Genomic DNA, 24997 nt, shown 5'->3' on the forward strand with positions numbered 1-24997 from the left:
AAAAACGCTGTAAATATGGAATTGGAAACAAAGATCTTTACAGTCTACGTTAAGTATGTAACTGACACTAGAATAAATTTGAGTAAATGAGGCCCATTTACTGAGCCAGCCTTTTTTTTTGCCACACAGCACAAAACAAGCAGAGAGACCTTCGCTGGCTCCATTGTGTGCTGATTTTCCAGGTTGAACACTATTAATTCATGTGACACATGCAGTATTTATGTAGAGTGTACCACACCCATCAGAAAGTTGGCCTTTGAGGCGGACTGCCTGAAGTGCTGCTCGATGTACTTGGGTTTGTAGGTGACCATGCCGATGAGAGAGTTCAGCTGGATGATTGTCACACACAGGTAGATCAAGTAAACTGGGTGTGCCAGCAGAGTCCGCAGGGTTGGAATAAAGTCTGCAGAGGGATAAAAATGTCAGCTGAATGTCAAATGTTTCTTCATTACTGTGATGGCTAACTGCAGCAAGCTCTAATTACTGATGTGAAATGAATTCTAATAACAGGGGGAAAAAAACATACATACATCTAAACAACTATATATTTTACAGAGAAATTAGACGAAATCTTAGAATATTAGAAATCTAGGTGATAAATGTTGAAATCTACCACTGCACTCAATAGCCCATTTATTTCTACATATAGGGGCTTAAAATGAGAAAAAAAAAATTAATCTACTCAATATTTATGAGCACCAACAACAGGGACCTGAATGAGAAAAATAATTCTTTAATCAATTCAAGCCTCTCAACTCATCCTCACCTTTGGCCATCTCTGTAAAACTAGTGTGTTTGTCTGCTGGATACTTGTGATTCAGCAGGGGAGAGTCTTTAATGAAACTCGTCTGCTCTGGTGTGCACTTCTCGGAGCCCCGTGGTCCAGGCATGGGCAGAGAGCGAGGAAGGAACCAGAAAGGAATGGCCGAGAGCAGGGTGATGACCCCAGCTATGAGGTATCCCAGCCACCAGGCCCCCACCCAGCGGGCATCTGATGGGGTGATGGTGATGGTTTCTGTGTTGGGGGAAACAAGAGCATGACAGGTGATCAATACTCATATAATTCCCAGGATTTATTTATTTATCTAATTACAGATTCCAATTAGCTGATGCCATAACATTCAGCTTCCTGGGATATTTTTAAAATGACATATGCAGTCGTGTTAATATTATTGATGAAAAACTGAGATGTAGAGGTTGACTACTACCCAGACCAACATAATATATAAATATAAAATAATATAAAAATACTTGACAAAATTAACACCCAAAGTTTTGGTGTAATTCAATAGTCTTTCTTTAGCTTACTGAGCTTTCTCTATACGTGACTGGATAAACAAATGTATGGGTGGATAGATGAAGCACTGAGTACATGTTTGCCCTTAAGCCACAACTGCAGAAATCACCCAACCATTGCAAGTAGGTCTACCCTGTAGTTACTTTTTTTTAATTAAACAGTCCCTGAAGTGAAATGTCTACAAGATTTTCTTGTAATGTTATAATACATATATATACCTATTTTCCTCCTTCCCACTGCGCTGCTTTGATCGACTGGGAGCATTTGTCTCGCGTCTCGCTCACCTGCTCTCATTCATTAGCTAATTGACGCTAATCCTGCACACCTGTTCTGAGCTTTTGAATTGTGCACACACCTGCCCATCCTCATCTCGTTGTATCTGATAACATCTTGTCTCAGTTTTATGAATGAAAAGACCTTTTTCAGAGCAGAACATTTTGACCTGTAACAGCATCAAAAGCACAGGTGTGACTAATAACGTTAACAATGGCTCTGTTCTATTCCGGTGTCCCAGTGAGACATTTCACAGTGACGTTGAGCCATCGTAAACAATATCACGACCCTAAAAAACCATATTCCACAACCATTAGTTGTGTCCTTTTCTTCCTGTGACATGTCAAAAAGTCTTCCATGGGAAAGCACCTCTCCACATTTTTGGCAACGTCTGAATGTAGTGTTTGCTTTGATTATATCTAATTCAGTTATATCTAATTTTGATTCATGACCCACTAATAGATCAACAGGGACTTTTACAGTTGCCAGTGGGTCATCAATAATCATATGGTGTCACGAAGTCTTGGCAGTGATTGTTTTACCGCTGCATTCACACTATGAGGCTTGGACGAAGAGCTAATGACAACAAATGTGCTCAATGGTCTGATTGTAAAATTGTAACATGCACTCTAGTTTAAAACTCACCCATTTTCACAAATCCAATGTCCACATAGATTTTGGCACAAAGGGAGCCTAATAGGTAGCCAAACACAGGGCCCACCACCGAAATGGTCTGCACACAGCCTAGGACATGATAAATACACCAGGGGAGAACCACAATTTATTAAGCAGCAAGAACTTTAAAAATTGAGATACTGTGGATTATCCAAAGAAAGAAACATTTTACACACAGAGTTGAAACCCTCATAGGTTTAGGAAATACATGTAAGACATGTAACACTCAGAACAGAAAACTTCCTTGGTTAAATATCTTGGTCTTCATCTTACACACGACTGAACTCAACATATTATTATTATTATTATTATTATTATTATTATTATTATTATTATTATTATTATTATTATTATTATTATTATTATTATTATTATTATTATACACTCAATGGTTAAATGCAGTTAGGGTTAATTAACTAATGCATAGTCAACTGAGATTTATAAAGGAGTCGTGTGTACTTGTATCTGGTATATAACAGTATAAGGTGCCTTGGGGGTGTTATTGTGCAATATAAATGTATACTATTACGTACAAAAGGTTCCCCATATGTCAGGTCAGTAACAGGAAAATTAATTCAAACTGTTAAACTTTTAGAATGTTGTTTTAGAATTTGCATTTTACAGATCATTTACATGGACTCAGCAATCATAAATTCTTACATTCAACAGTCAGTTAATATACTTGTGGAGTTGCAGTAAAAAAGCAACTGGACTTCTTCTCTTGTTTGAAAACGTTTCGCCCCTCATCCATGAAGCCTCTTCAGTTCTGAGACTAATGCAAGAAAGGTATTTAAACCCAGAGTGGGTGGTCCTATGTTTGGCTTCGGGTGAAACCAAAGTCACATGACCACACCCCCGAGACTTGAGTCACTTGACCACATGTCTCCAGGTGAGTATGAGGTTTAAACTTCCTGGGGAGAGCTCTCAAGACAGCATTGTAGGTGACAGATAGATTGTGTCTTAGGCCACCACCTCTGTTTAGAGAAGGTTTCTCTAGGTGGACATATATGGCTTCTTTCACTCCTTTCTCAAAACATCTGTCTTCCCTGTCCAAAACAAGGACATTGGAGTCCTCAAAAGAGTGACCTTTATCCTTCAGATGCAGATGTACAGCTGAGTCCTGTCCCGATGCTTTTTTACTACAACTCCACAAGAATAAGATGACCTGGATGACTGAGAACCTTCACGGTCAGTTAATATATCTCTACTAAGAAAAACTATGTGGGTTTTTCTTACCCACATACAGGGCAGCGTTTTCCTCAGAAGCAAAATCATCTATGTAAGAGATCCCAAGAGGCTGAACTGGCGTTTCTCCAATCCCCCGCAAGACATTTCCCAGGAGCACATAGATCCACATCGACAGGTTAGACTCACCTTCACAACCTGTGAGGGGAAAGAGTAGAGTGTGAACATCTACTTACTTGTATACACTAATGTGTATGTGTGTACCATGCTCACTTGTGGCGGGTGCTTCAGGCAGTGCACCATCTTGGGTCTGGTCTGCTGGTGAGCCCACCGGACACGGAGAGGGGTTAAGCGTTGAGTTCACTACCCATCGTACTGATGTTTCAAATTCATAGCTGGACAAAACACAAATGGAACTGTTAAAAATCATGGGACAGAGATAAAATAATTATTTGATTTGGTTACATAATAGAATCTGTGTCAATTTTGGAAGAAACTGATTTAATCAGTAACATGGAACAACAGGGAATTCCTGTAGGGAAAAGTGAAACATCAACAAGCCAGATCAGTAGAACAGCATGTTGAACAATGCTACACTAGGCGCAGTCACATTCTCTTAAGAGCCAATCATCAAAGACAATACACATCCGGTCACCACCTGTTTGAACTGTTACCCTCCGGTAGACGCTATAGGTCCATCAAATCCAGAACCTCCAGATTCACAAATACTGTAGCTCCTTCCCTAATGCCATGATCTCACTCAACAAACATGGTAAGTAAACTCAGTCCACCTGTTGCCCTCTTGCACATTGACACCTGCACTTTATTATACACTGTTATTTTATTGTTTTTATTCATTTATTTTCCATTTGTTCATGTGGTATTTTATGTTCTATTTATTATTGTATGTAGCTCCCAATTTTGTTGTTTTAAATGTGCAATGACAATAAAGGCTTTCAATACAATATAATAATTCAATACAGAAACATGTGATTGGAAACATATGTTGGCATTTTTGTATGTCATCTCAGACTATAAAAAAAATAGCAATGACTTTGAGAACTTATCTTTTGGTATTGATATGGAGCTCTTACAACCAAAACATGTGCTCAGTGCTTGTGTCGCATAATCGAGACTTTATCTAATTGGTATGGATTACGGAAGTGGGACAGCACTTTGTTTGTTACTGGACAAAATCCAAGTCCACTCAATGACTGGATCAGCTAGAGGGACATTCTGAACTCTTCTCTGCTGCCATTGGATGTTTTGCTGTTAGGCAACAGATGATACCCTGGGCATGTGTTAAAGTTAACTAGAGTGGTCAGCTGCACAGAAGGTCTTCAGACGGCTAATTGGCCAATCGTTTAGGGCTTCGGCTTCATTGAAAAAACGACGCCTTGACAAGTCAATTTCATGCTACTGCCTCTTCTGCAGTATGTTGTTTGTTGTAGTTGTAAATGATATTGAACCATCGCCAAGGGCTTGGGTACTATTCAATCACAAACAAGACATGTTGTCCTACGTTTTTACATAATCTGAAATGTTGTTGTGTTTTGTACGATGTTGGTATGTTTTGACCCTCGGGGCCACCGTAAATTGATTAGCAAATACACAATATGATTAATCTTCTTGTGGATATGAATTGGTGCATTATTGTTTGGCACAGCTTGTAAAGGAAGGAGATGCACATGGAGCCAACATCTTTACTACCCAGTTTCTGTCTTGCCCAGAGCTTGTTTTATAATTAAATTCTTACTGGTCTGTGTAATCTTTGCTTCAGCTAACAGGCATGCAAAAATATACATCACATTTTGGACTAAACTCGTGCTTTTACTCACCGCCCGATGATGAAGTGAGGCAGAGCGATTATGAAGGTGCCAATGGACATCAGAACACAACCCACTGCAATGATCTTTGGCCGATGGAGCTTGGCCCCGAAGTAACTAACAAAAGCTATCACCAACAGGTTACCTGCAATGACGGAGGCACAGAGAGGAGTAGTTTAGAGAGTTACTGTACATGTTGTCAGGCTGAAGAAAGAACAGGCGCTGCAGCAAAATATTTAGTTTGCAGTCACTGACAGATTGACAGAGCAACATTGCTGTATTGCACTTGTTTTACACATCTTCTTGTGGGTATTTCAGAGATGACTCTGCTCTGTGTGCAACCAGTTAATGATAATGTTGTTATATCTAAATGCCATTATCATGTGGAACGATTGAACTCATGCTTCAAAATACAGTACAACATGACAAAATTAAATATCAATCAATCAATATCAACATACATTTAAATAAATCTATAAAATTAAATGTAAAAGTTGAAAGAAGTATAAAAATCAATCAAAAGTTATTTCCCTGCAATATGATGTATATTCTGTGGATACTTATTGTAATAGTACAACAGTGAGTATAAATTCTCAGTTATCTAGGTCATGGTTGTCCAAGAAAAGGCAAATGGATTTGGTTAAAGATGCTTCTTCTTATAGCCTCAGTGTTTGATATGCATTGGTTGCACAGAGCAGTGTGGAGACCCTGGCATGGTAATCCATTGTGTTTAGAACCACTGCAATGTTCCCTTATCTTCCCTTGTCAGCAGGATGGTGATGTTTCAGTCTTTGCTTAGTGACGTTAGCAGCCCTCCTTTCCTGGACAGCTTGAAAGAAAAGAAAAGGAGGCCATCTGTTGGCTGGTGATTCTGATGCAGAGTGGGTCATCTGCTAATTGGAAGGTCTGTAGTTCAATTCCCAGATTCCCTGAGTAAGATACTGAACCCAAGGGGTCCTCAGTGTATGATGTGTTTGTGTATGTTTGAAAGGTGCTTGATTCATGGTTCATATGACTATAAAAGCAAAGTCATTTTACCATTTACACCGCAACACAGTCATCAGCCAGGATTACCGATCAACCATGTCGTCTCTTTACCAGTCAGGCATGCTTGAACAATATGATTAATATACTGGTATGTACATCAATAGTTTGAAAGGCAGATGAGGTTGTATTCTAATTAGGGCCGGGACTCGTTTAAAAAAATTAATCGAATTAATTAGAGGCTTTGTAATTAATTAATCGCAATTAATCGCATTTTAATCGCATATAAATATTTGACCTGAGAACAGTGAGAAGCATTTTTTTTTCACATGGATTTTAGTATACCATTGAATGACTGAATAGATAAGCTTAAGCATTCAAGGTGGTACTTAACCAAGACCAACAGACTAAGGATGCAAATTATCGATTAATTCATTAATCGATATTTAATACATACAGATTAAATGGTCTTTCCTTCCAATACACTATGATGATTACTGTAGTATTTAACTAGGCTACTTAAATCACAGTAGCATAAACTGATTTGTTGAACACAGCCTGATGTAAACATTAATAAAACTCAGTAACCAATCACACAGGCAGCTCCATGTTGTCCCTGTGTGATGTTCAGGGACAGGTCAGGACAGTCTGAAGACAGACAGCTCTGAGGGTGAAGTCCTATCATAATGAGATGAGATGCAAAGATATAGCGCTGCAGCTGAGCAATTAGGCTATATAGCTCATTTAGCGTGTGCCCGTGTCTGTGTATCTATGTGCAGGCAGAGATCAGAGATGGTGTTTTAAATAACCATGCTAGCGTTTCACCAGCTCTCATCTCTGCCAGTCAGCCTCTCAAACTGCCGCCTCTCGCGTGCGGGCGCACCGCACGTAGACACACGTGAGAAAAAAAAGAAAATCTAATTTTTTTTTTAAATAAGTGCGATTAAAATGCGTAATTAATTAATCGTAATTAACGCGTTAAAGTCCCGGCCCTAATTCTAATACATGATGCATTATCTTCAACATCAGTGTGTGTTAAATGGCATGAAAATGAAACTGTGGCTTGGTAGCAACAAGGCCACTTCTCGATTGTCACCTTTCCGTGTTTTGCGTAATGCGTATATTATCAGTGAAACTCCATTATAAACAAGGTGGAAAAGTGGGCAAGATGTATAAGCTTACACTAGGTTGCTTGACCTTTTACGACTGCAAAGATCTGCTTGATGAGATGACGTCAAACCCTTCGACAAAAATCCTTCAGCCGTTTGTTGCATATGTATGTGTGCGTGTGTGAAAGAGAGAGCGAGAGAGGGATCTGAGCATCGAGGAATATCAAATAATCACAGGTAAATGTAGGCTTAACCTGTGTAGTTATAGGAATTCTCAGAAGTGCTTATGTCTTCTATAGAACTGCACATGGTAATTACAGTGACTATTGTTCTAGAGCAGTAAGTGCAGGAAGTGTGTGTACTTTCTCACAGTGAAACCAGAGATCCCTTTAACTTATGTCATTGTGTTTGTCTGGACGGTTCAGATCTGATCAAAACAAAACATGATAAGACTGATTCATGTAGGTCTATATATGTCAGATCTGCATGTACGTCAGTTGGGTCCAATCAGTTTAGCTCATCAAGCCACTGTGAACCCTGTATAGATCATCATCCATCAGTATTAACTCTCTCTACCTCCCATTCTCCTCCTCATTATCCTTTATTCTTGTCCTTTTCCACTTGTCTTCCCTCCCCATGTCTTTTCTCTGCTCTGTTCTCCTCGCCTTTCCTTTTGTTTTTCCTCTTCACGCTGCCCTGCTCTGCCTCTATGTTGCCCTGGCAACGGTCCTATAGAAAAAGCTTGTTGCCTAGGCCACACGAGAGAAGCAGCTTTCATGGTAGACGTAGAGATAGAGGGAGAGAGCCGGGGTATTCAGCTTGAGGTAGCTGGAGGTGTCATCGTCACCTTTTATTTGTATCAACAGGTTGCACACGCCGTCATAATGTTATTGAGGGACAATTTTGATCATAATTCACTAATATCATGGTCCATACTGCCGTCTGATGCCAGATGAACAGAGGAGGAATGGCTTAGTGGATGAAGACTTTCATCTTGTGTGAATCATGTCTCTTTGGGTCTCATATCGCTCAGCAAGTGGTATGTATGATTTATAACCTACGAGAGACGTTGCCACTGAATGAACTAGCCTTACATAATTGACCTAGAAACCGGTCAGGGAGCAAACTGGAAAAATATATTTTGCTTCACATCATGACGAATTCCCTGCTATCAAATGTTTAAAAGTAACCTATTCATTTTTGTAAAGAAATTAAATCTGTAACAAATAATTTAAATATAACTTTTATTTCATAAAATATCAAATTAAAAGTACTGTAAATGCTAACTGGTATTTTAAACCAAACGTTTTAAAAACATAACCCCTATGCAACTAGACCGCCAACAGCTCAGAGATTCTTGGATGAGGACATGCTCTCAGCTCTCAGAGTATTCCCAATATAGGTCAAAAAGTATAGAAGGGGGTGCACGGCCTAAAAAGTTTGGAAACCGCTGCTACAAAATACTTTATACAACATAGTTGCTTCAGTGGAACAACACTTCATCAGTGCTAAGAACAGACTGTACAGGGTTAGTTATTGGCCAACACACACGTTTCTGATAAACACTGTGATGTATCAGTGATGTTTTTTTGTCAGGCCAAAATACCAGTCAGCCTTAAGTAAGTTATCTAGTTTTTCTTTTTCTTTTCTTTTTTTGCCACCTACCTCATTTTGTTTTGGAAAGATTAAGCATCCTTAAGATAACCTACTTTCCCAGAGTAAAAAAGCAGTACTAGTCATGCATTGCAAGCAAATGGTTTGATATTTTCTAAATATCTGCTCAGACCAGGCAGTTTGTGTGTTGCACATACACAACAAATTATTTTGGTATTGCCCTGAAGGGTCCCCGCTGCTTTTAGCTGATTCACATGTCAGATAAACAAGCTGGTAAATGCCAGATGATTCCCATATACATCACTGGGGGGATAAGTGAGAATAAATTTACAGTATAGAGAAGTTGCTGCGTAACAAAAAGCTTATAAATTCCTACTGTCGACAGCAAAAGCAGAGCTTGAAGCCTGTTATGTCCCTGGTCGACACTATGACTCACCACACACACACACACACACACACACACACACACACACACACACACACACACGCTCCTCTGTCCTCTTCTTGGAAGCCTGATGAATCCTTTATCTGCAGCTTCAATATCTCTGTAACCCATTCATATTTCCGTCCCAAAGACAGAGAGAGCAGGGGGAGGGGAGCCTGTGACACAGAGGCTGCAAACAGAACAACAAAATAACAGCAGTGACTGGCAGGCCTACTCACCTACCTCGAAGCTCCCGTCAATGACACCTATTAGGTAACTTGGGATGTCAAAGCGCCTCTCCAGCTGAGTTATTGTGCTCTTCATGTAGCTCCCTGACAGAGCCTTTGCAAAATAGGCAAAGGACAGAGCCACCAGGAACATCTGGGGAAAGAGTGCGAGAGGGGAGAAAAAAAAGAAAGAGAAAAAAACTAAGAAAGAGGTTTACAGGAGTGTTCAACTACAAACAAGCAAATGCAGAGTATTAACCTAATTATCACTTATAATTATCTACGTGACTGAGTAATGTTCGCACATGTTTTGTCCACAAAGAATAGACAGAAAAAGAAGCTCTTGTGTGAAATCACCATGGTTGCTACGATGCATGAACTCCCCTCATTAACCTACTTTTGGTTGTCCGACATTCACTAATTAAGTGTCTAACAAGTAAAACAAGCATCACGAGAATAATGAGGTTCGGATGAGAAGGGGTTTTTTTTGAGTGGGAGGAGAGGGATGAAGATGAGCACCAAGTGTAGGTTGGAGAATTTGAACCATTAACAACAATGAGAGAATATAGTGGTTTATACTTCAGTTATACTAGACCAAAGGATGAGTTTATTGATAAGTGGGATGGACGAGCACAAGACGTCCCTGTCATAAAAAAAAAAAAAAAAAAAAAGGTGTAACAAAAAACAAAAAGCTAAAGGCAGACCAAACTCTTCCACAAAAAACCAAGCTGTGATAGAGAAGGAATCTCTGTGGATCATCTTCTCATCTTGATCGAATTTGTGTTATAATGACAATGAAAAGCAGCGAGCAGCCTCTGATAGTGACTGGGCCCAGATCAACAATTCTCACAGTTATGACCAAAGGAAATCTAATAACACACTCACTCGTGGCAAAGGTCCAAAGCCCCGGGGCTTGACGCTTACTTTTTCAATATGGGGCATGCTCCTATAAGCTGAACAATTTATGAACATTTAAAGGACTTACAAGGTGGCATTTATAGACAACATGATTTATTTAAATACAAAAAGCATACTATTTTCCACTTCAAACAATAACTATGAAACTATGAATATTTGAATTGATTTAAATTAAGAACTATAATTCAACTGTTAATACAGTTGAATTGCACCTTCAAGCATATACCCGTTATTAGACATAAAAAGTGGTGACCACTGTGCCTTTTGCACTAATGTGGGATCAACTGATTTTTTTTTTTCTACACTGGTTCAGTTCCGTGACTGAATCATCTTCAGGCAAAAGAAAAATAAAGAGAGAGAGATAAAAAAAAGGAGGCTGCTTGGGCTGCATTTTGTAAAAGGCTACTTTTCATTCGTGCACATGCTCCTAAACACATTTTACAGTTCACTCACATCTATTTTTAGTCACAAATGCGAGTGAAATGCTCACACTGTCAAAATATGCCTGACAAATTCAGTTTCCTTAATAAGATAAAATCTACTCAGAATGCAAGAAAGTTTCTTCGCAGTGTAGGAAATGTAAGTTCCTCATCAAAAACCAAACAAGACAAAAACATATATACTGTAGATGTGGATTGTGGCTTTTTATATTTTCACATAGAAAAAGATTACTTACACGCTCTACACTACTTCTAACACAAGAGACAGATAGAAACTATAAACAACCTTATATTCTGAGTGACACTCTTTGAAAGTAGGCTATTTGCTGTTTTTCTCATATAAGATGAAGTCAAACATACAGTAAATAATCTTTTCCCCCCCTTTTAAAAAAAACAAAACATATTAACTCTTCATAATGACAATTTGACTGTTCCACTTAAAACAAGATAATGTAATGACTGACATTAAAGGGACAAGTCATGTTGAAGAAGTCATGATTTAGCCCCGAGCTGGTGAAAACCACAGTATGAAATAAATCTCTCATGTATCCCTGTATACTGCATGTCTTATGACTGTACGTTGCATTTTTACATTTAAGACTACTTGAATTTTGCTGGCAAGTATTTCCATAATCAACACCCACAACCATGAAATACACTGTTTCTAATGAGACTACAAAATAAAACTCTCTATTTGAAATTCCTGCTTCTTGGAGGAGATGGCTTCACTGTCAGCTGCTGCAGTCGTTTGCACCTCCAGTGCGGAAACGAGTTGATGCTGAAATATGCCATTCATGTTTATGTAATGAAGCTGCAGATTCCTGGGAAATATGTTAAAAATCAAAACAAATTGGTGTTCAGGAATGGTGGACTAATTTCATCTAATCTCAAATCACATGTCCGCCCCTGCCTACCTATATGAACAAATTGGCAAATTCCCTATGGGATTTGTATTCTGCGTGTCCCGTGACCTTTCCACTTGTCTAATGAAATCTGTACGCTGTCCACTCGGCTTATTTCACTTCACTTGACATTATTTCTGCAAGAGGAGTGTTTTTCCTAAGAGAGACAATAGGTGTAAAGCATACTATAACCTGATGTTTTTTTTTTTATTGATTTATTTTCAAAATATGTAAAGAAAAAAAAAAAAAAAGTAACCAAATTATGAATCCCCCCCCCTCCCCCCCCCCCCCCCCCACACACACACACACACAAGAGACACACAGGGGTCAATACAACAATCTTGGCATAACATCATAAGAACAACCCAATCTGAGTATTTACTTAGGTTAATCAGTGCATCCTTGTATAGTGTTTTCTGAAGCTGACAAGTGTGAATTTGTGAAAGTAAAATCACTGCTGCAAACATCTACATGAAAAAATATCAGTGCCTGCTCCTGTACAATATGATTAGTGTGTACACGTATAAGTTCATTTAATTCTATCTCTTTTGTGTTCATATTTTATATTCACTGCTTGCTTCTTTTCTTGCCAGTTTTGCTTCAAGAGAGAAATGCAGTGGTTTTTACAGAGCAGTGTTAGTCAGAAGAAGAATAAAACCTTTGTGATGCCTATAGACTATGTGTCTGTAATCTCTCTCTGTCTCCTTGGGCATTTGGGAATAAGTAATGGTTTGTGGCCTTGGTCATGGTTCTTACACAGCAAGAACTATGGCTATCAAGCAGTGGCGTAAGAAAAGCAGTGCACATGATAGTCACATTACACGAATGATCAGGGACATATCATGGCCATGGCCAAGAACAATGACTAAAAAGTATTAGTTTCCTGGTTTATACGGCAATAAAATCATTCATTAAGTGATAATTATAAGCAATGAGGAGGAAATCTGACCTTTTGACCAAGTGAATTGGAAGCAGCTGACTCTACTAGTGGTAAAACCACCTTAACAAAGTTAGAGAGGCAGCTATCTCTGAGTAAGGGTCTATTCAGTGTCGTATGACAGCATTAGTGAGATAGGACTCTGAGATACTGAGATAAAAGTCAGAACTTGTCTTATCCCTGCACAGGGTGTCCATTTACGTACATGACATGATGTGAGAGAGACCAAAATGTAAACAGAGTTCTGTTGAGATCATGCTCACCACCAGTGCTGCAGGCAGTCAACGAAAGCAGCTCATCATGTGCATTTCCTGGAGGGGATTCTGTCTTCCAAGGAAGCATACATACACCTATGTTTCCCTTAAAGACCCCCTCCCATGAAAATCGCGTTTTTCGTGCTTTTCACATGTTCCTGTGGCATTTTTCTTATGTTAGTTCTTATGTTCTTATGTTAGTGCGAGGGGGTGGCTGGGCGGGTGCAGAGCAGCGCAGTCTCCGCCCAGCTCACCCTCCAGAGGTGCGTTGCTAATGAGCTGCTGGTGCTGTGCAGAAGAAGAGCCCTGAGAAATGGCACACATTTTGTGATTTTGGCTAAAAACTTAATAATCACAATTTAAAGACCACCGAGAATGTTTTAAAATAACCAAAAAGGGTCACGGGAGGGGGACTTTAAGATCAACAGAAAGGAAAGGGCTTCAGTACATCCTCCAAATCTGAGCAAGTCAGTGGTCTTTTTTAATTTTTAACTCCTTGATAAAAGGACAGAGGAGAAAAGGGCCATGAATGAATTAACAGCAGCAGCAGCAGCAGCAGCCATCACTGGGAATGAAGCCAATAACAACAGTGTTACATTCTTAATTCAGCAAGTCCTTCAACTCTTAATTATACTTTTACAGCTTTGTGCTTTACTGAGCCAAGGTTTTGCATCAACAAAGTGTCAGTTGGTGTTTTGAAGGTCAAAAGAAGATTAGTAGTAGTTCCTACTTCAGTCTTTCAGTGGCTCACAGTGACTATTTGTCATAAAACAGGCCTGTGCTTGTAAAATAAAATAAAAAATCAACTGTTTTTCTTGCACCTCTGCATTCTTCAGAGAGAGAGAAAGAGCTGAAGGAGTTCAGTGATGCAGTGTAATCTTTAAATGTGCCATGCAGAGGACCACACTGCTTTCAAATGAAATGAGAACTGATAGCTGATTCAGATAGGATCTGATGACGCAGGTGCCTTTCCTACAACTGATTCAACAGTTTGAAGCAGAGGGTAAAAAACAAATGAGACGTGAGAAACAAGATTATCCTTGTAAACAACAACAAAACCTATATCTGTGTCTTATGATAATAGCAACTATGAAGGCTATTGCTTCTATTACATAAAGTATAATTTAAAAAAATGTTCTTGTAAATGCATTACAAGTAGAACTGGTATGACTTTTACTGAAGAACACTATTGTAAATAATGCCATTATTTTTGATTATTAGCTAAATTATGAGTAAAAAAGAAGTTGTGTGTTACTAATGGATTTCTTTTTTCCTGAATAACGTCACGCTCCTTGTGGGATTTGCAACAGTGGCATGAGCAGTGGCCTCATGGTGATTTAAGATCACTACAAAGATATTCACATCAAGCCCCCTCATGACCTGTGACCTGCTGTTCTTACAGTAACTCAAAGATTTCACACACCTATTATGTTGAGATTAACACGGGAGCCTGACACACACACACACACACACACGGACCGGTAGAAAATAACTAATAATACAACACAGAACTTCATTAGAAAGTGTTTAGGGAGTTCTGAGACTGTGTTTGAAGCCAGAAATGAATGATGAATTCAAGAACACAGGGACATTGTTGCACCAAAGTCCGAGTCTTATTGGTGGAATTAACAAAAAGCAGAGAATAACACTGAGTGCCGGATTAGAGTGTGCCACGTCCCACCCAGCCGGTCAGGGGACTAAACAATTCTGAGAAAAAACAAAAACCTGTCCTAACACTGCCGTCTGTATTATGATAAGCTGCTTGAATACCATTGTCTCACATAACTTTCATGTGGGAAAAAACAACAAGGGTGTCTGATCTAATTTTGGGATTTGCAAACTTTCATGTTGTTGGCAGACGACATAGTTTCAGTCAACTGACCCCCCATTAGCTCTCTCCTTGGAAAGGCCGGCGTCCAATCCAATGTTATATATATATATATATATATATATATATATATATATATATATATATATATATATATATATATATATATATATATATATATATATATATATATATATATATATATATATATATATAATATACACACCAAGATAGCCCAATTTCATCTTGTTCTCTTCAAAATCTATTTTAGTCTTTATTGCTTCTCTAATACCTTTTTATTAATTGATACTTTGTGTATGGTTCATAAATATAGGATAATAATTGTTCGGTTTGTTAAAGCAGAAGTAAGCGATCCGGTCGTTTTGGCTAACTTCTTGTCAGCCGATGGAGTTAGCAGCCCCCGCCCTCGTCATGGATCTATTGGTCCTCGTCCCTACGTCACCACATTCACGCGCATCCCTTGGCTGCAGCCCTTTATGCCATTCTCTCTCCTCATTGGATAAAGGTTGTAGGATACAGGGGAAGTTATCTCCTCAGCTTACAGCAGAGCAGAGTGACTGACAGACCCGTGGGGGGGGGGGGGGGGGGGGGGGGTAGTGTAATTTATGTAAATTATATTATATAATTTAGTATTATGAAATTATAAATTATATATATATGTGTATTATATATTATTATGGAGCTTCTCCACTAGTACCAACTCAGCTGGGCTTTACTTGATTTGCCATCTTTCTAAAGCACTGTAGGGGGGTCTGGGGACACTCCCCTAGAAATCTTTTTTGATTTTTAACACATAAATAAGGCATTCTGGTGTACTCTGAGGAGAAAATAAAGGGAAAAGACAACATTGCTTCAGATTTAAAAAATTTAAAAGCCCATTTAGTAGGCCTACTGACTAAGGTTCCTTTCATTGTAATGACAAGAAAGGCTAAAGTGTATGAAAGTGAACTCAGAACTGGTCTAGTGTGGAGCTGTGGCTGGAGAGCAAAAACAAAAGTCATTTGTTAAATCTTGGCCTTTCAAAGGCCGTTTCCTCTGCTTCACCATGGACCTCTTTCAGGCCACACTGTCTTCTTCCACCACATCTGCCCTATTCTCATCTCTATCAGATATTAAATATGAAGGGAGGCTCCCACATGAGCTTTACATTTGTCCTGGGATCTTCAGCCAACTATGGTGATAGAGTAGCCTCTCGGACCGAGAATAGTCACTCCTCGCGCTCATAGACGTTAGAAAAATGTAAACACACTAACGTCAGCGGGTCACTTGCAGCACCACGCCGGACCGGACCGGGCCGGTCCACTGACGCACTGGCCCACCGGGAGTAGTCTACTCCCGATGGGCAGTCTGCCCCTGCTGGCGAAAGTAACGATTGCAGAAACTTCTCCCCTTTTCCGTTTAACAAAGCGCCCATTCTGATGATTCGGAACCGCTCGGAACGCTAGAGTCCAGATCGTCACCTTGGTTACCTGGCTGTTAACCATAGACTGTAAAAAGAATGGACGTAGCGTCCCTGACGTCACCCATTGGTTTTGGGGAGTCGTTTTTGTGACTCAAATATGGCGGCCTGAACAGCGCCATGTTGGATTTACCGGCCGAGAACCCACCCACTGGCCTCGAAGCAGCTGTCCACGGAGCTACTCGGACCTGTCACTCAACGTTTCCGCGTCCTAATTGGCCCGAGTTTTAACCTAATAACAGTAAAACGGTAGAGTTAAAAAAAAATTCACCCCCCTCAGAGTGTGTGCGGGGGTAGAAACTATTGATTGAGACGAAAAAACGTTCTGACACCAGGCTTTGATCATGTTTATTGAGGATGTAAAGTCGGTGATTTTAACATGGGGGTCTATGGAGAATGCTCCCTTCTGACACCAGCCCCCAGAGGAAGCCGGGGGGATTGCAGTTTTTTGAACGCGGAAGTGAGCTTCACTTCTCAGACCGACAACTGCCCCCTTGCTGTTAATCAATAAAACACGGAGGAGGATTCTCGCTTCTACGGCGTCGTGCCTGTGTTGCATTCACTGTAACCGGGAAATTACAAAACTACCTTCTCAGTTAATGTGCGCTTCTGTTTAACTCCGTCTGAGAAAACATCCTGGACCTGGGCTATATAAGAAATGTTAGGGGCTAGAGCCGGGAATGCCCAGGCGACAGCCTGAATATAATTATAGTTATGTCCAACATTTAATGTAAAAAGGGGATGGAGAGGGGGGATGGCATTTTTACAGGGGGGATGATTTTGATCGTTTTTATTTCAGGGGGGATGCCATCCCCCTCATCCCCCCTCAACTCGACTACTGGTGATATCTAGCGTTCAGATTCTAGTTTGCAGCACTCACTCACTTGCTCGCGCTCACCCCTCCCATCAGCAAAGGGACAGTGGCCTCTGAGGACAAAAAAAACTTGTTTACCACCACGACTGGGGCGACTGGGAGTATTTCATGAAGCATGGAGCGATGAGGTGAAGAGCTAAGCCTTTATGATATGCTCGCTGTTTCCTCCTCCTCCTTCTTTCCTTCCACGTTCTTCTTCAGTGGTTTATTTATGCACACGAAACTCGCGAAACGTGCTCTCTGGCTGGCTGGATTTTCCATTCGGACTGCACTTATTATTATACATTATTGATTGATGATTATATACTACTAAATATATTCATGGGTGGTATTCAGATTTTGCCAATAACCTTTAATCTTGTTGCTTGCTACATAACACACTTGGAATACCCAAGTTCAATCTACGTATGACAGAGATTGTGTCTCAATATTTTAAATTGTGTTGACCCTTACTATTACTCTAGTCACCGTCTATGTAGAAATTCAGAATCAACTGTATTGTAGTTGTGTAGTCTGCCTTCTAGGAAATGCCTGACTGACAGTTGCTGTGACAATTAAGAAACAAGAGTAAATGCTGAAACATGGCGTATCAGTGGTAAAAGTAATAGAAAAGTCATGGTGTTGCTTGGTGGCCAAGGGGTTTAAACACTTTGCACAATCCACAACATCACTGGTACGCCAGCAACTGTCATTCTATCATTCATAGCAATGCCACAACAGGAGCTCAGTTGTTGTCCAATCTCTACTTACATGCTGCAGGAAGCTGCTGCTAATGCATAGAAGTCACTGTTGACATTCCCTCATTACTTTGACTTAAAGTCACATGTGTTTTGATTCTGAAGGCACCTTTGGAGTAAAGGTTAGCACTGTGTGCCGGTCAGTCAAATTACCACTGCGCTGGCTGCGCTTCGCCTTGCGCCGAAAGTAGACCAGGTTGGAGCTGGCGGGCTTTCGGCGCACCTTCGGTGCAGCCTTTTGGCACGAAATGGTCAGTGTGCTAAGCTGAATCTGTGACACCTCCCCCTGCTGTGTCGCCACACCCATCTCGGCGCGCCGCGGTCTACCAAATTACCAAATTTGCTGCGCACGGTGCTGCACCCGGACGAAATTACCACTGAGCCACCTTGTGCTGCACCATGAAATTAGAGCCCTAAGTCGAGGGAGTTGATTAGAAAGTACAAAATATATTTCTAAGTTCATCTGTTGATGACGATCACATGATACGATCAAAATCTTGAGTAAAGCCATTAAAAGGCCTTGTTTGCAACATGTATGAGAAGTCATTGAAGTGCTGAGTATATGACATCTGAGCAAACTCCTTGACATCATGTGATATGACTGAAAGCTCAGGAATAGAAACAGTTTCTCACTTTGAGGTGAAATTGTGTAGTGGACTGATTTTCCTATGTCAAAACTTTAAAATGGTTTTATTACATCTTCAAATTGATCTATTCACTTTTGTCTTGTGACTAGGAGGAAGGAAGGAGGCATAGGCACTGAGCAGCCTTGTCTTCTCCCTGATGAATTCCAGGAAAAGGTACGGCTCATACATAAAAGCGCTACCCTGTTATGATGCACAGTGTTTGAACATTGTTTGTTGAATGGCTACCTGCTACTCTACCTAGTGCGGAAACCCAGGGGGCGGACACTACAGCCATGTGAAGTTTTCTTTAAACTTCTAACTGATGGAAGTACAGAGGCATGATTCAGTTCCTCTGGCATTCTACTAATGCCTTTACATTAAGACAGAGATGTCACGGGTTAAAATGTACAGTATCCCTCATTGAAACACACACACATCATCATCCTTGTGACTTGTTGGGCTGTTGGTGTAATTTTGTTATCAGATTTAGTACTGATCTTTACACACATGAGTTCCAGCACACGTACAGTACGAGGTAGGCGAGATCCCATAGCATATCCACACAAATAGCATCTACAAAAGGAAAGAGCTGCCAGCTAGAGCTCCTCTATACTTCTATTCATAAAGACAATGCAACTGGCATTCTATCTGCCTGGTGCTGCTTGTAAACACCCCCGGAAAATACCCACTTGGACGCTGTCCCTACAGATTTGTTCCCAGTTTGTATCACTATTCAAAACAGCTCTTTTCAGTTTCCTGACTGACTGAGTGAGTCAGTTTGTTCAAATGAAGGATTCAATCACAGCATCATTCTGTAGCTCCAACTGCATAGTCCCACACACAGAAGTGAAGCACAGCAGAAAGGTGAGTATACCTCATGATCCCCAGATCTGCCAGAACCAGAGGTGCTGTCATTAAAAACAAAAACAAACAAACAAACAAACAAAAAATGATAACTCTGATAATAACAGGTTTTTTGTTTGTTTGTTTGTTTTTTACATTTTTTTTTTAGAGCTATTGTACACCTTTATCTGCAAAGGGCCAAAGTTCAGGCTCTATCCCAGGCTGCTGCAGTTAGGACTAACCCTTAATTTCTAGCACTGACTTTAAATGACCTATGCCTACAGTTCAGCATCAGTTCAGCATCTGATTACACATATTTTGGGCCTCTGAATATCACTCTACACTCATGCTCACACAGGAACATGTTCACTGATCATGTATCACTTAGCCATTTCAGGAGCTGCTATACATCACTGACTTTTTTCCATATCATATCTGCTGAAATGCATGTATCCTCCTGACATCGGCGGTACATTCACAGCATCTTCTGGCTGTGCAGTACAAGAAGGAATGATGGTTCTTCCAATTTTTTTTCTATCTAAGAATTATGGGGGAAACTTTCAATGAAGCAGAAATGTTTATAGCTTTTCTCACATCTGTGCCTCAACACAAACCTTTGGTATTTGCTCTGATATACATTATGTGAGACTTAAAATATGCTATAGGCCTACATAAGTTTGTATGTTTCCAAATCAAGTATAATCAATTGAATTTTGCCCAGGTGGATGGGTGCTGAAATGTCTCAAAGATGATCAAGAGAAAAAAAGAAAAGCAATAAATTGTTTTATTTACTATTTTGTTGTAATTTATCCAAATTTTGTTCTGTTCTTGCTCATGTTTTGTTCTGATCCCATTTGTTTCTTTATGCTACTCGTGACATATTGCTCTGCGGTCCTAAAATCCCAAAATAACCTCCGTCCAGTATTGATACCTAAACTAACCTCAGTCCTCCAGCAAAGGCAATGGACTTGAACGCTCCATGTTAGGGAGTGTATCCCTGCATGAATGAATAACTTCCGCAGGGAAACACATGAGTGGGTGAATCACGTTCACAGAGATACACTCATTCCCTGTGAACAAATCACAAACTGATTCAGGGACTAGAATCACTTAGTAAATGCAGCCCTGCGTGTTTGATTGCATCTGCCTGAGAGTTCAACTGAGCTGAGAAATGAACAGACTGTTTCAGGAGGTGATTCAATTCAGCTCACTTCTTAAAAAAAAAAAAAAGCCATTGGGCTTGGTGCAATGGTGCACAAGTAAGCTTCAGTTACAATCAACTGTTCAAACACCGCAAACAAACAACTTCACAGGTTCTGTCACTGCTGCACTTCTCACTGCGTGTTAACAGGAACAACCTGTGCTAGATTATTTGGACTGGACTTTATGGATCTTACTGACTTGTAAGTAAACTAACTTTATGTTTAACCCAAAAAATATGTTTATGTATAACAGAATGTATGTTTCAGACTCCATATATTTGTGTTGTTCGTGTATGTAGGGTATAAGTGTATATCTTGCATCCTTTGTTGAGGGTTGACTAAAAAGATCTGCAAAGTACTTCAAATACCCCAAAGTTCAATATACAAAGTCAGACAGTTGATGTTAGCTGGTGTACCTTCAGACTGGTGCATGGAGAGGAGGGTGGCTCTCTGGCCGCGCCGTCGCTGCGTCCATTCTCCTGTGCACGTCGTTGCTCAGCTCTCTTCTCCATCCTCCAGAAATGTCTCTGTGTCTCCTAAGCAGAAGTCTCCCACGTAATGCAATTTCTTGGCACTGATGCATGCAATCCTGCAAATGGATAATTCAAGCATGTGACCCACTTCTCATCCTTGGTACGAAAACAGAAACATGTCTTCTGCAGCCGGCAGAGGAGCGACTGACACAGAAACACACAAACAATATGCATTTGTTCTTGAGATCTTAAGACTTCAATCACAACTTAAGAGGACAACGTTGTAATGACATGGGTGACGTGTGCACTTCTTCAGAACAAAAGGTCGTTGTTTCCTGTTAACTATTTTAAGTCACAGTATCAAAACCTCTGAGTTAAACTTTCCTGCATATCACCATTACTGTACATACTTTTATTATATTGTCTGCCTAGTAATGCCATCATGTGACACAAACACAGTGAAGCACAAATGTTGGTCATGAAGTGGTTAAGCCTTAATGCAGTCAAATCACATACTGTATATAAACCACTTGAGTGGTAGAAAGCACTTTGATTTGCTGAGCTGAACCTCAGTTGCTTGTGGGTCCAGAGCTAAAGTCTGTGTGCTAATGGATCGTAAACAGGGTATATATGTGTGTATGTGTGTGTGTGTGTGTGTGTGCGCGTAATTTCATATATGAACTCTGTTGTCACTCATGCACCAGTGAAACTCACCAGTGGGATCACCAATCAGGTGTCAGTATGTTCTCTTTTAATCGAGCTGGGCTTGTATTGGATTTTTAACCAGCACCGTATTACCCCCCGTGCTGTGTGCTGTAGCAAACTGTTTGAACCTACATTTGCAGAAGGAAATTCTTGAGCCCGCCTATGCAGTATCCATGCTGTGTTTGTGAGCAGTGCCAAAGCTGCACCATACTGGCATCAGAGGTCAACTGGTGCGGCTTAAACAAAGAAAAAGGGTAGCGCATGAAACAATGACATAATCAGCCATTCAGTAGTTTGATAACACCAGTTTGTTTGATTGTGTCGTTTTTTCCTATATTCTTACAATTCATCAGAATAAAAGACATCCTTAGTGTTTTGTGATCTGACTTCCTTTGTTGTTATTTGTTTCATCCATATCAATGGCGGATGCAAAAATAAACACCATCCAGTGGTGCATTTCTTTCTTTCTTTTTTGCCAGATGTGTTTGTTTTGTTTATATAAATTAATTTTGTTTCACAAATTACAAATTGGGCACAAAAGTAAGTAACTGTGCATCATCATTCTGTAACAAGAAAAAAGTATTAACCCCATTATCCAGTGAAAGGGTTTAGTCAGCCACTGTGGTTTGTACCTACGGCAGCCTCACTGATCATTTGAATTTGTAAAATTTAGATTAGTGATGGTTCCTCCTCCAAACTAAACAACCAAGTACAGTAGGCTGTTTTTCAACCGTCTTATACAAGTGCTTCCTGAAATACCGCATCTACCACACCACATGTGATGAACCTCGGTTGGTTGTCAAAAAAATTACACTTAATTGTATCAGCGTTACTAACACATTTGTCATTGCTTCATTAGGTTTAGGCACAAAAGCTACTTGGCTAGCCTCAAGCAGTAGAAGTACTTGGGTTAGAAAAATCACTATTTTGGTTAGGTGAAGTGTGTTGGTAAGTGTTTTCGCAACATTTGACCAACTCTGTTGTCATGGTGACTATAATAATGACTTGATTACATTATGAAACACTCTGGCATGAATTAAGCTACTTAAGCCTTATAGTTTCATGTGGGAATCAAACTCTCCTGTATGAGAGTCATCCTTCCACTCCATCCATCTCTAACCCTAACCAATCACTGTGCTCCCTCAGATCCTGTCATAATTCCTACAGCCACTAGGTGTCGAACCTTTGGGTAATAACAAGCTGCTGAACAAACAGCCAAGAGGCTCTTTTTCCTGGCAGACAGTATGAAGACTATATCAGCTGACTATACCCCTTGCTCATTTCATCCTTCCTAAGCCCTCTCTCTTCCTCGCATCAATTCCTCCTCTCTAACTCCTAACATTCGTCTTGCTTATTTCACATATTGCCCACTCCTCCCCCTCTCGGTCCATTTCCAGTGGTCATGTGAACTACTGAATGCAATTGCTGGAGGGGACCAACTTAGTCATTGCTATGTAGCAGAGTACACTAACATAATACCATCACCGTTTGTGTCAGTGAGACTGCCACTAGTGCCAAAGCATGTTTGTAACATGTTTGTATTTCAGCCTGAATGATTTTTCTGTCTTCAGGACCAGAGCAGAGCAAAGGAGCAGGCTAATCGCAACAGGTTTGACCTAGATTCAAGGAATTAGACCAACTGCAGCTTTAAGTAGTATAAAGCAGTAGTCCACAAAAGCAGCAGGTTTTTAAAAGCATACAGGCACTTTTTCTTGTATGCCATATACAGTACTCACTCAAATAACATTCTCTTAAAAACACGATTTAATACATTATTTTATCACAAAACATATAGAATTTTCTGGTAATAAGATTCAAATTGAGTCTTTAAGCCACTACATTGTCATGTTAACTTCTAGGATAACTTAAGGTCCATATAGATAATAATAAATTCAAATTACATGGTACATTGAAATGTCACATGTTGAGGATAAACAAAGTCCACCTTCTGGCTTCAGAGCTTTAACATGCATCTGGTGATCTTCACTCCAGCTCTGAAGCTAATAATAATGCCTTTGTGTTCTTATTTGTTTCTCACACATTGTTCAGAAATCACAAACTTTCATCCACTTCAATGTTGGTTCTACTTTGCTCTAAAATACATCATGCAGCAGTTATGATCATTTATTATTCAGAAATGATCTTTTTAATAATTGAGGCAAACATGATCCGTGTAGGTTGATGTGATATGTAGAGAGACGGCCGAGAAATAAGTGCTGCTCGCTCCAGCACAGATTAAGTTGGGAAACAGCTAATTTGTAATGAGCACACTTCCATCATACTGTGCCTATAATTTGCTTCTGATTTTGTTACTGTCAAATATCAAATGTGAAAGAATGCCAAATTGATTGTTTCCAATCACATATAAGCCTAACATGATGCCTGCAAACCCAATCACCTCTACTATTACATTTGTTTTACAAGGCCACTTTAAAAAAGAACTTGGATAAATACAATCTTGCACCTTACAGTAGCTGTTGTTGTGGATTTATTGACGGTAGATCTATGCTGTTACTCACAGAATGTACTTTTGTATAAAATAAACAAAGTATAATATATTAATCTTAATTAACGCGTTAAAGTCCCGGCCCTAATATTTGACCATTAATACATTTGGTGGTGCTGGTGGACTAAACGCAATTTATTTCATGAACTAATGACCCAGCTTCCTCAGTTAAATATGGTCACAGCATTACTTCCCCTTTTCTACAAACAAAAACCCTGTAATTGAATACACTCTGATTCCTGAAAATGTATATTAAGATGGTTCATTATACTATACAACACATGAAATGGTACAGTATGTGTGTCTGTTGTGTCTTCTCTCCATTGTGGTAGACTTTGTCTCTGCATATAAAGAGTATACCTTTTTTTTTTTTTTTGTTGTTGTTTTTTCTGGGGGGTGGGGTGGGGTAGGGGGGTATCACTCCCCACTGATTCTATAGGATGTTGCTAAAGGGCAGGAGCCTAGAAATAAGGAGCTGTTACATCTGCATTATGTCATTGTTACCAAGTGATTTTACTGAGGGTGCAAAACAGGATTAGTAAATGATTAGCCTATACACTGGCAGCAGCCAACTCCACAGCTACCTATGCTCTTGCATAAAATATTAAGTCAAATGTGTATAAAAATGCACTTATTTGCTACAAGAAAGAAAAAAGAA

General features: G+C 39.8%; 1 protein-coding gene across 1 annotated transcript in view; it reads right to left on the reverse strand.

Moving 5' to 3' along the window:
• LOC310995379 (solute carrier organic anion transporter family member 1C1-like) overlaps positions 1 to 21167 on the reverse strand; it is a gene marked incomplete at both ends in the record, with an annotated part of 31868 nt that extends 10701 nt beyond the window's left edge. The window contains 8 exons of the mRNA XM_083984428.1: positions 239 to 403; positions 767 to 1015; positions 2216 to 2314; positions 3482 to 3628; positions 3704 to 3825; positions 5269 to 5401; positions 9627 to 9768; positions 21072 to 21167. Coding sequence (XP_083840554.1) covers positions 239 to 403; positions 767 to 1015; positions 2216 to 2314; positions 3482 to 3628; positions 3704 to 3825; positions 5269 to 5401; positions 9627 to 9768; positions 21072 to 21167 — 1153 coding nt within the window. The remainder of the gene's footprint in view (positions 1 to 238; positions 404 to 766; positions 1016 to 2215; positions 2315 to 3481; positions 3629 to 3703; positions 3826 to 5268; positions 5402 to 9626; positions 9769 to 21071) is intronic.
• Positions 21168 to 24997: the final 3830 nt, after the last annotated feature.

Source organism: Trachurus trachurus, assembly GCF_905171665.1.
Source record: "Trachurus trachurus genome assembly, chromosome: 13".
NCBI lineage: Eukaryota > Metazoa > Chordata > Actinopteri > Carangiformes > Carangidae > Trachurus > Trachurus trachurus.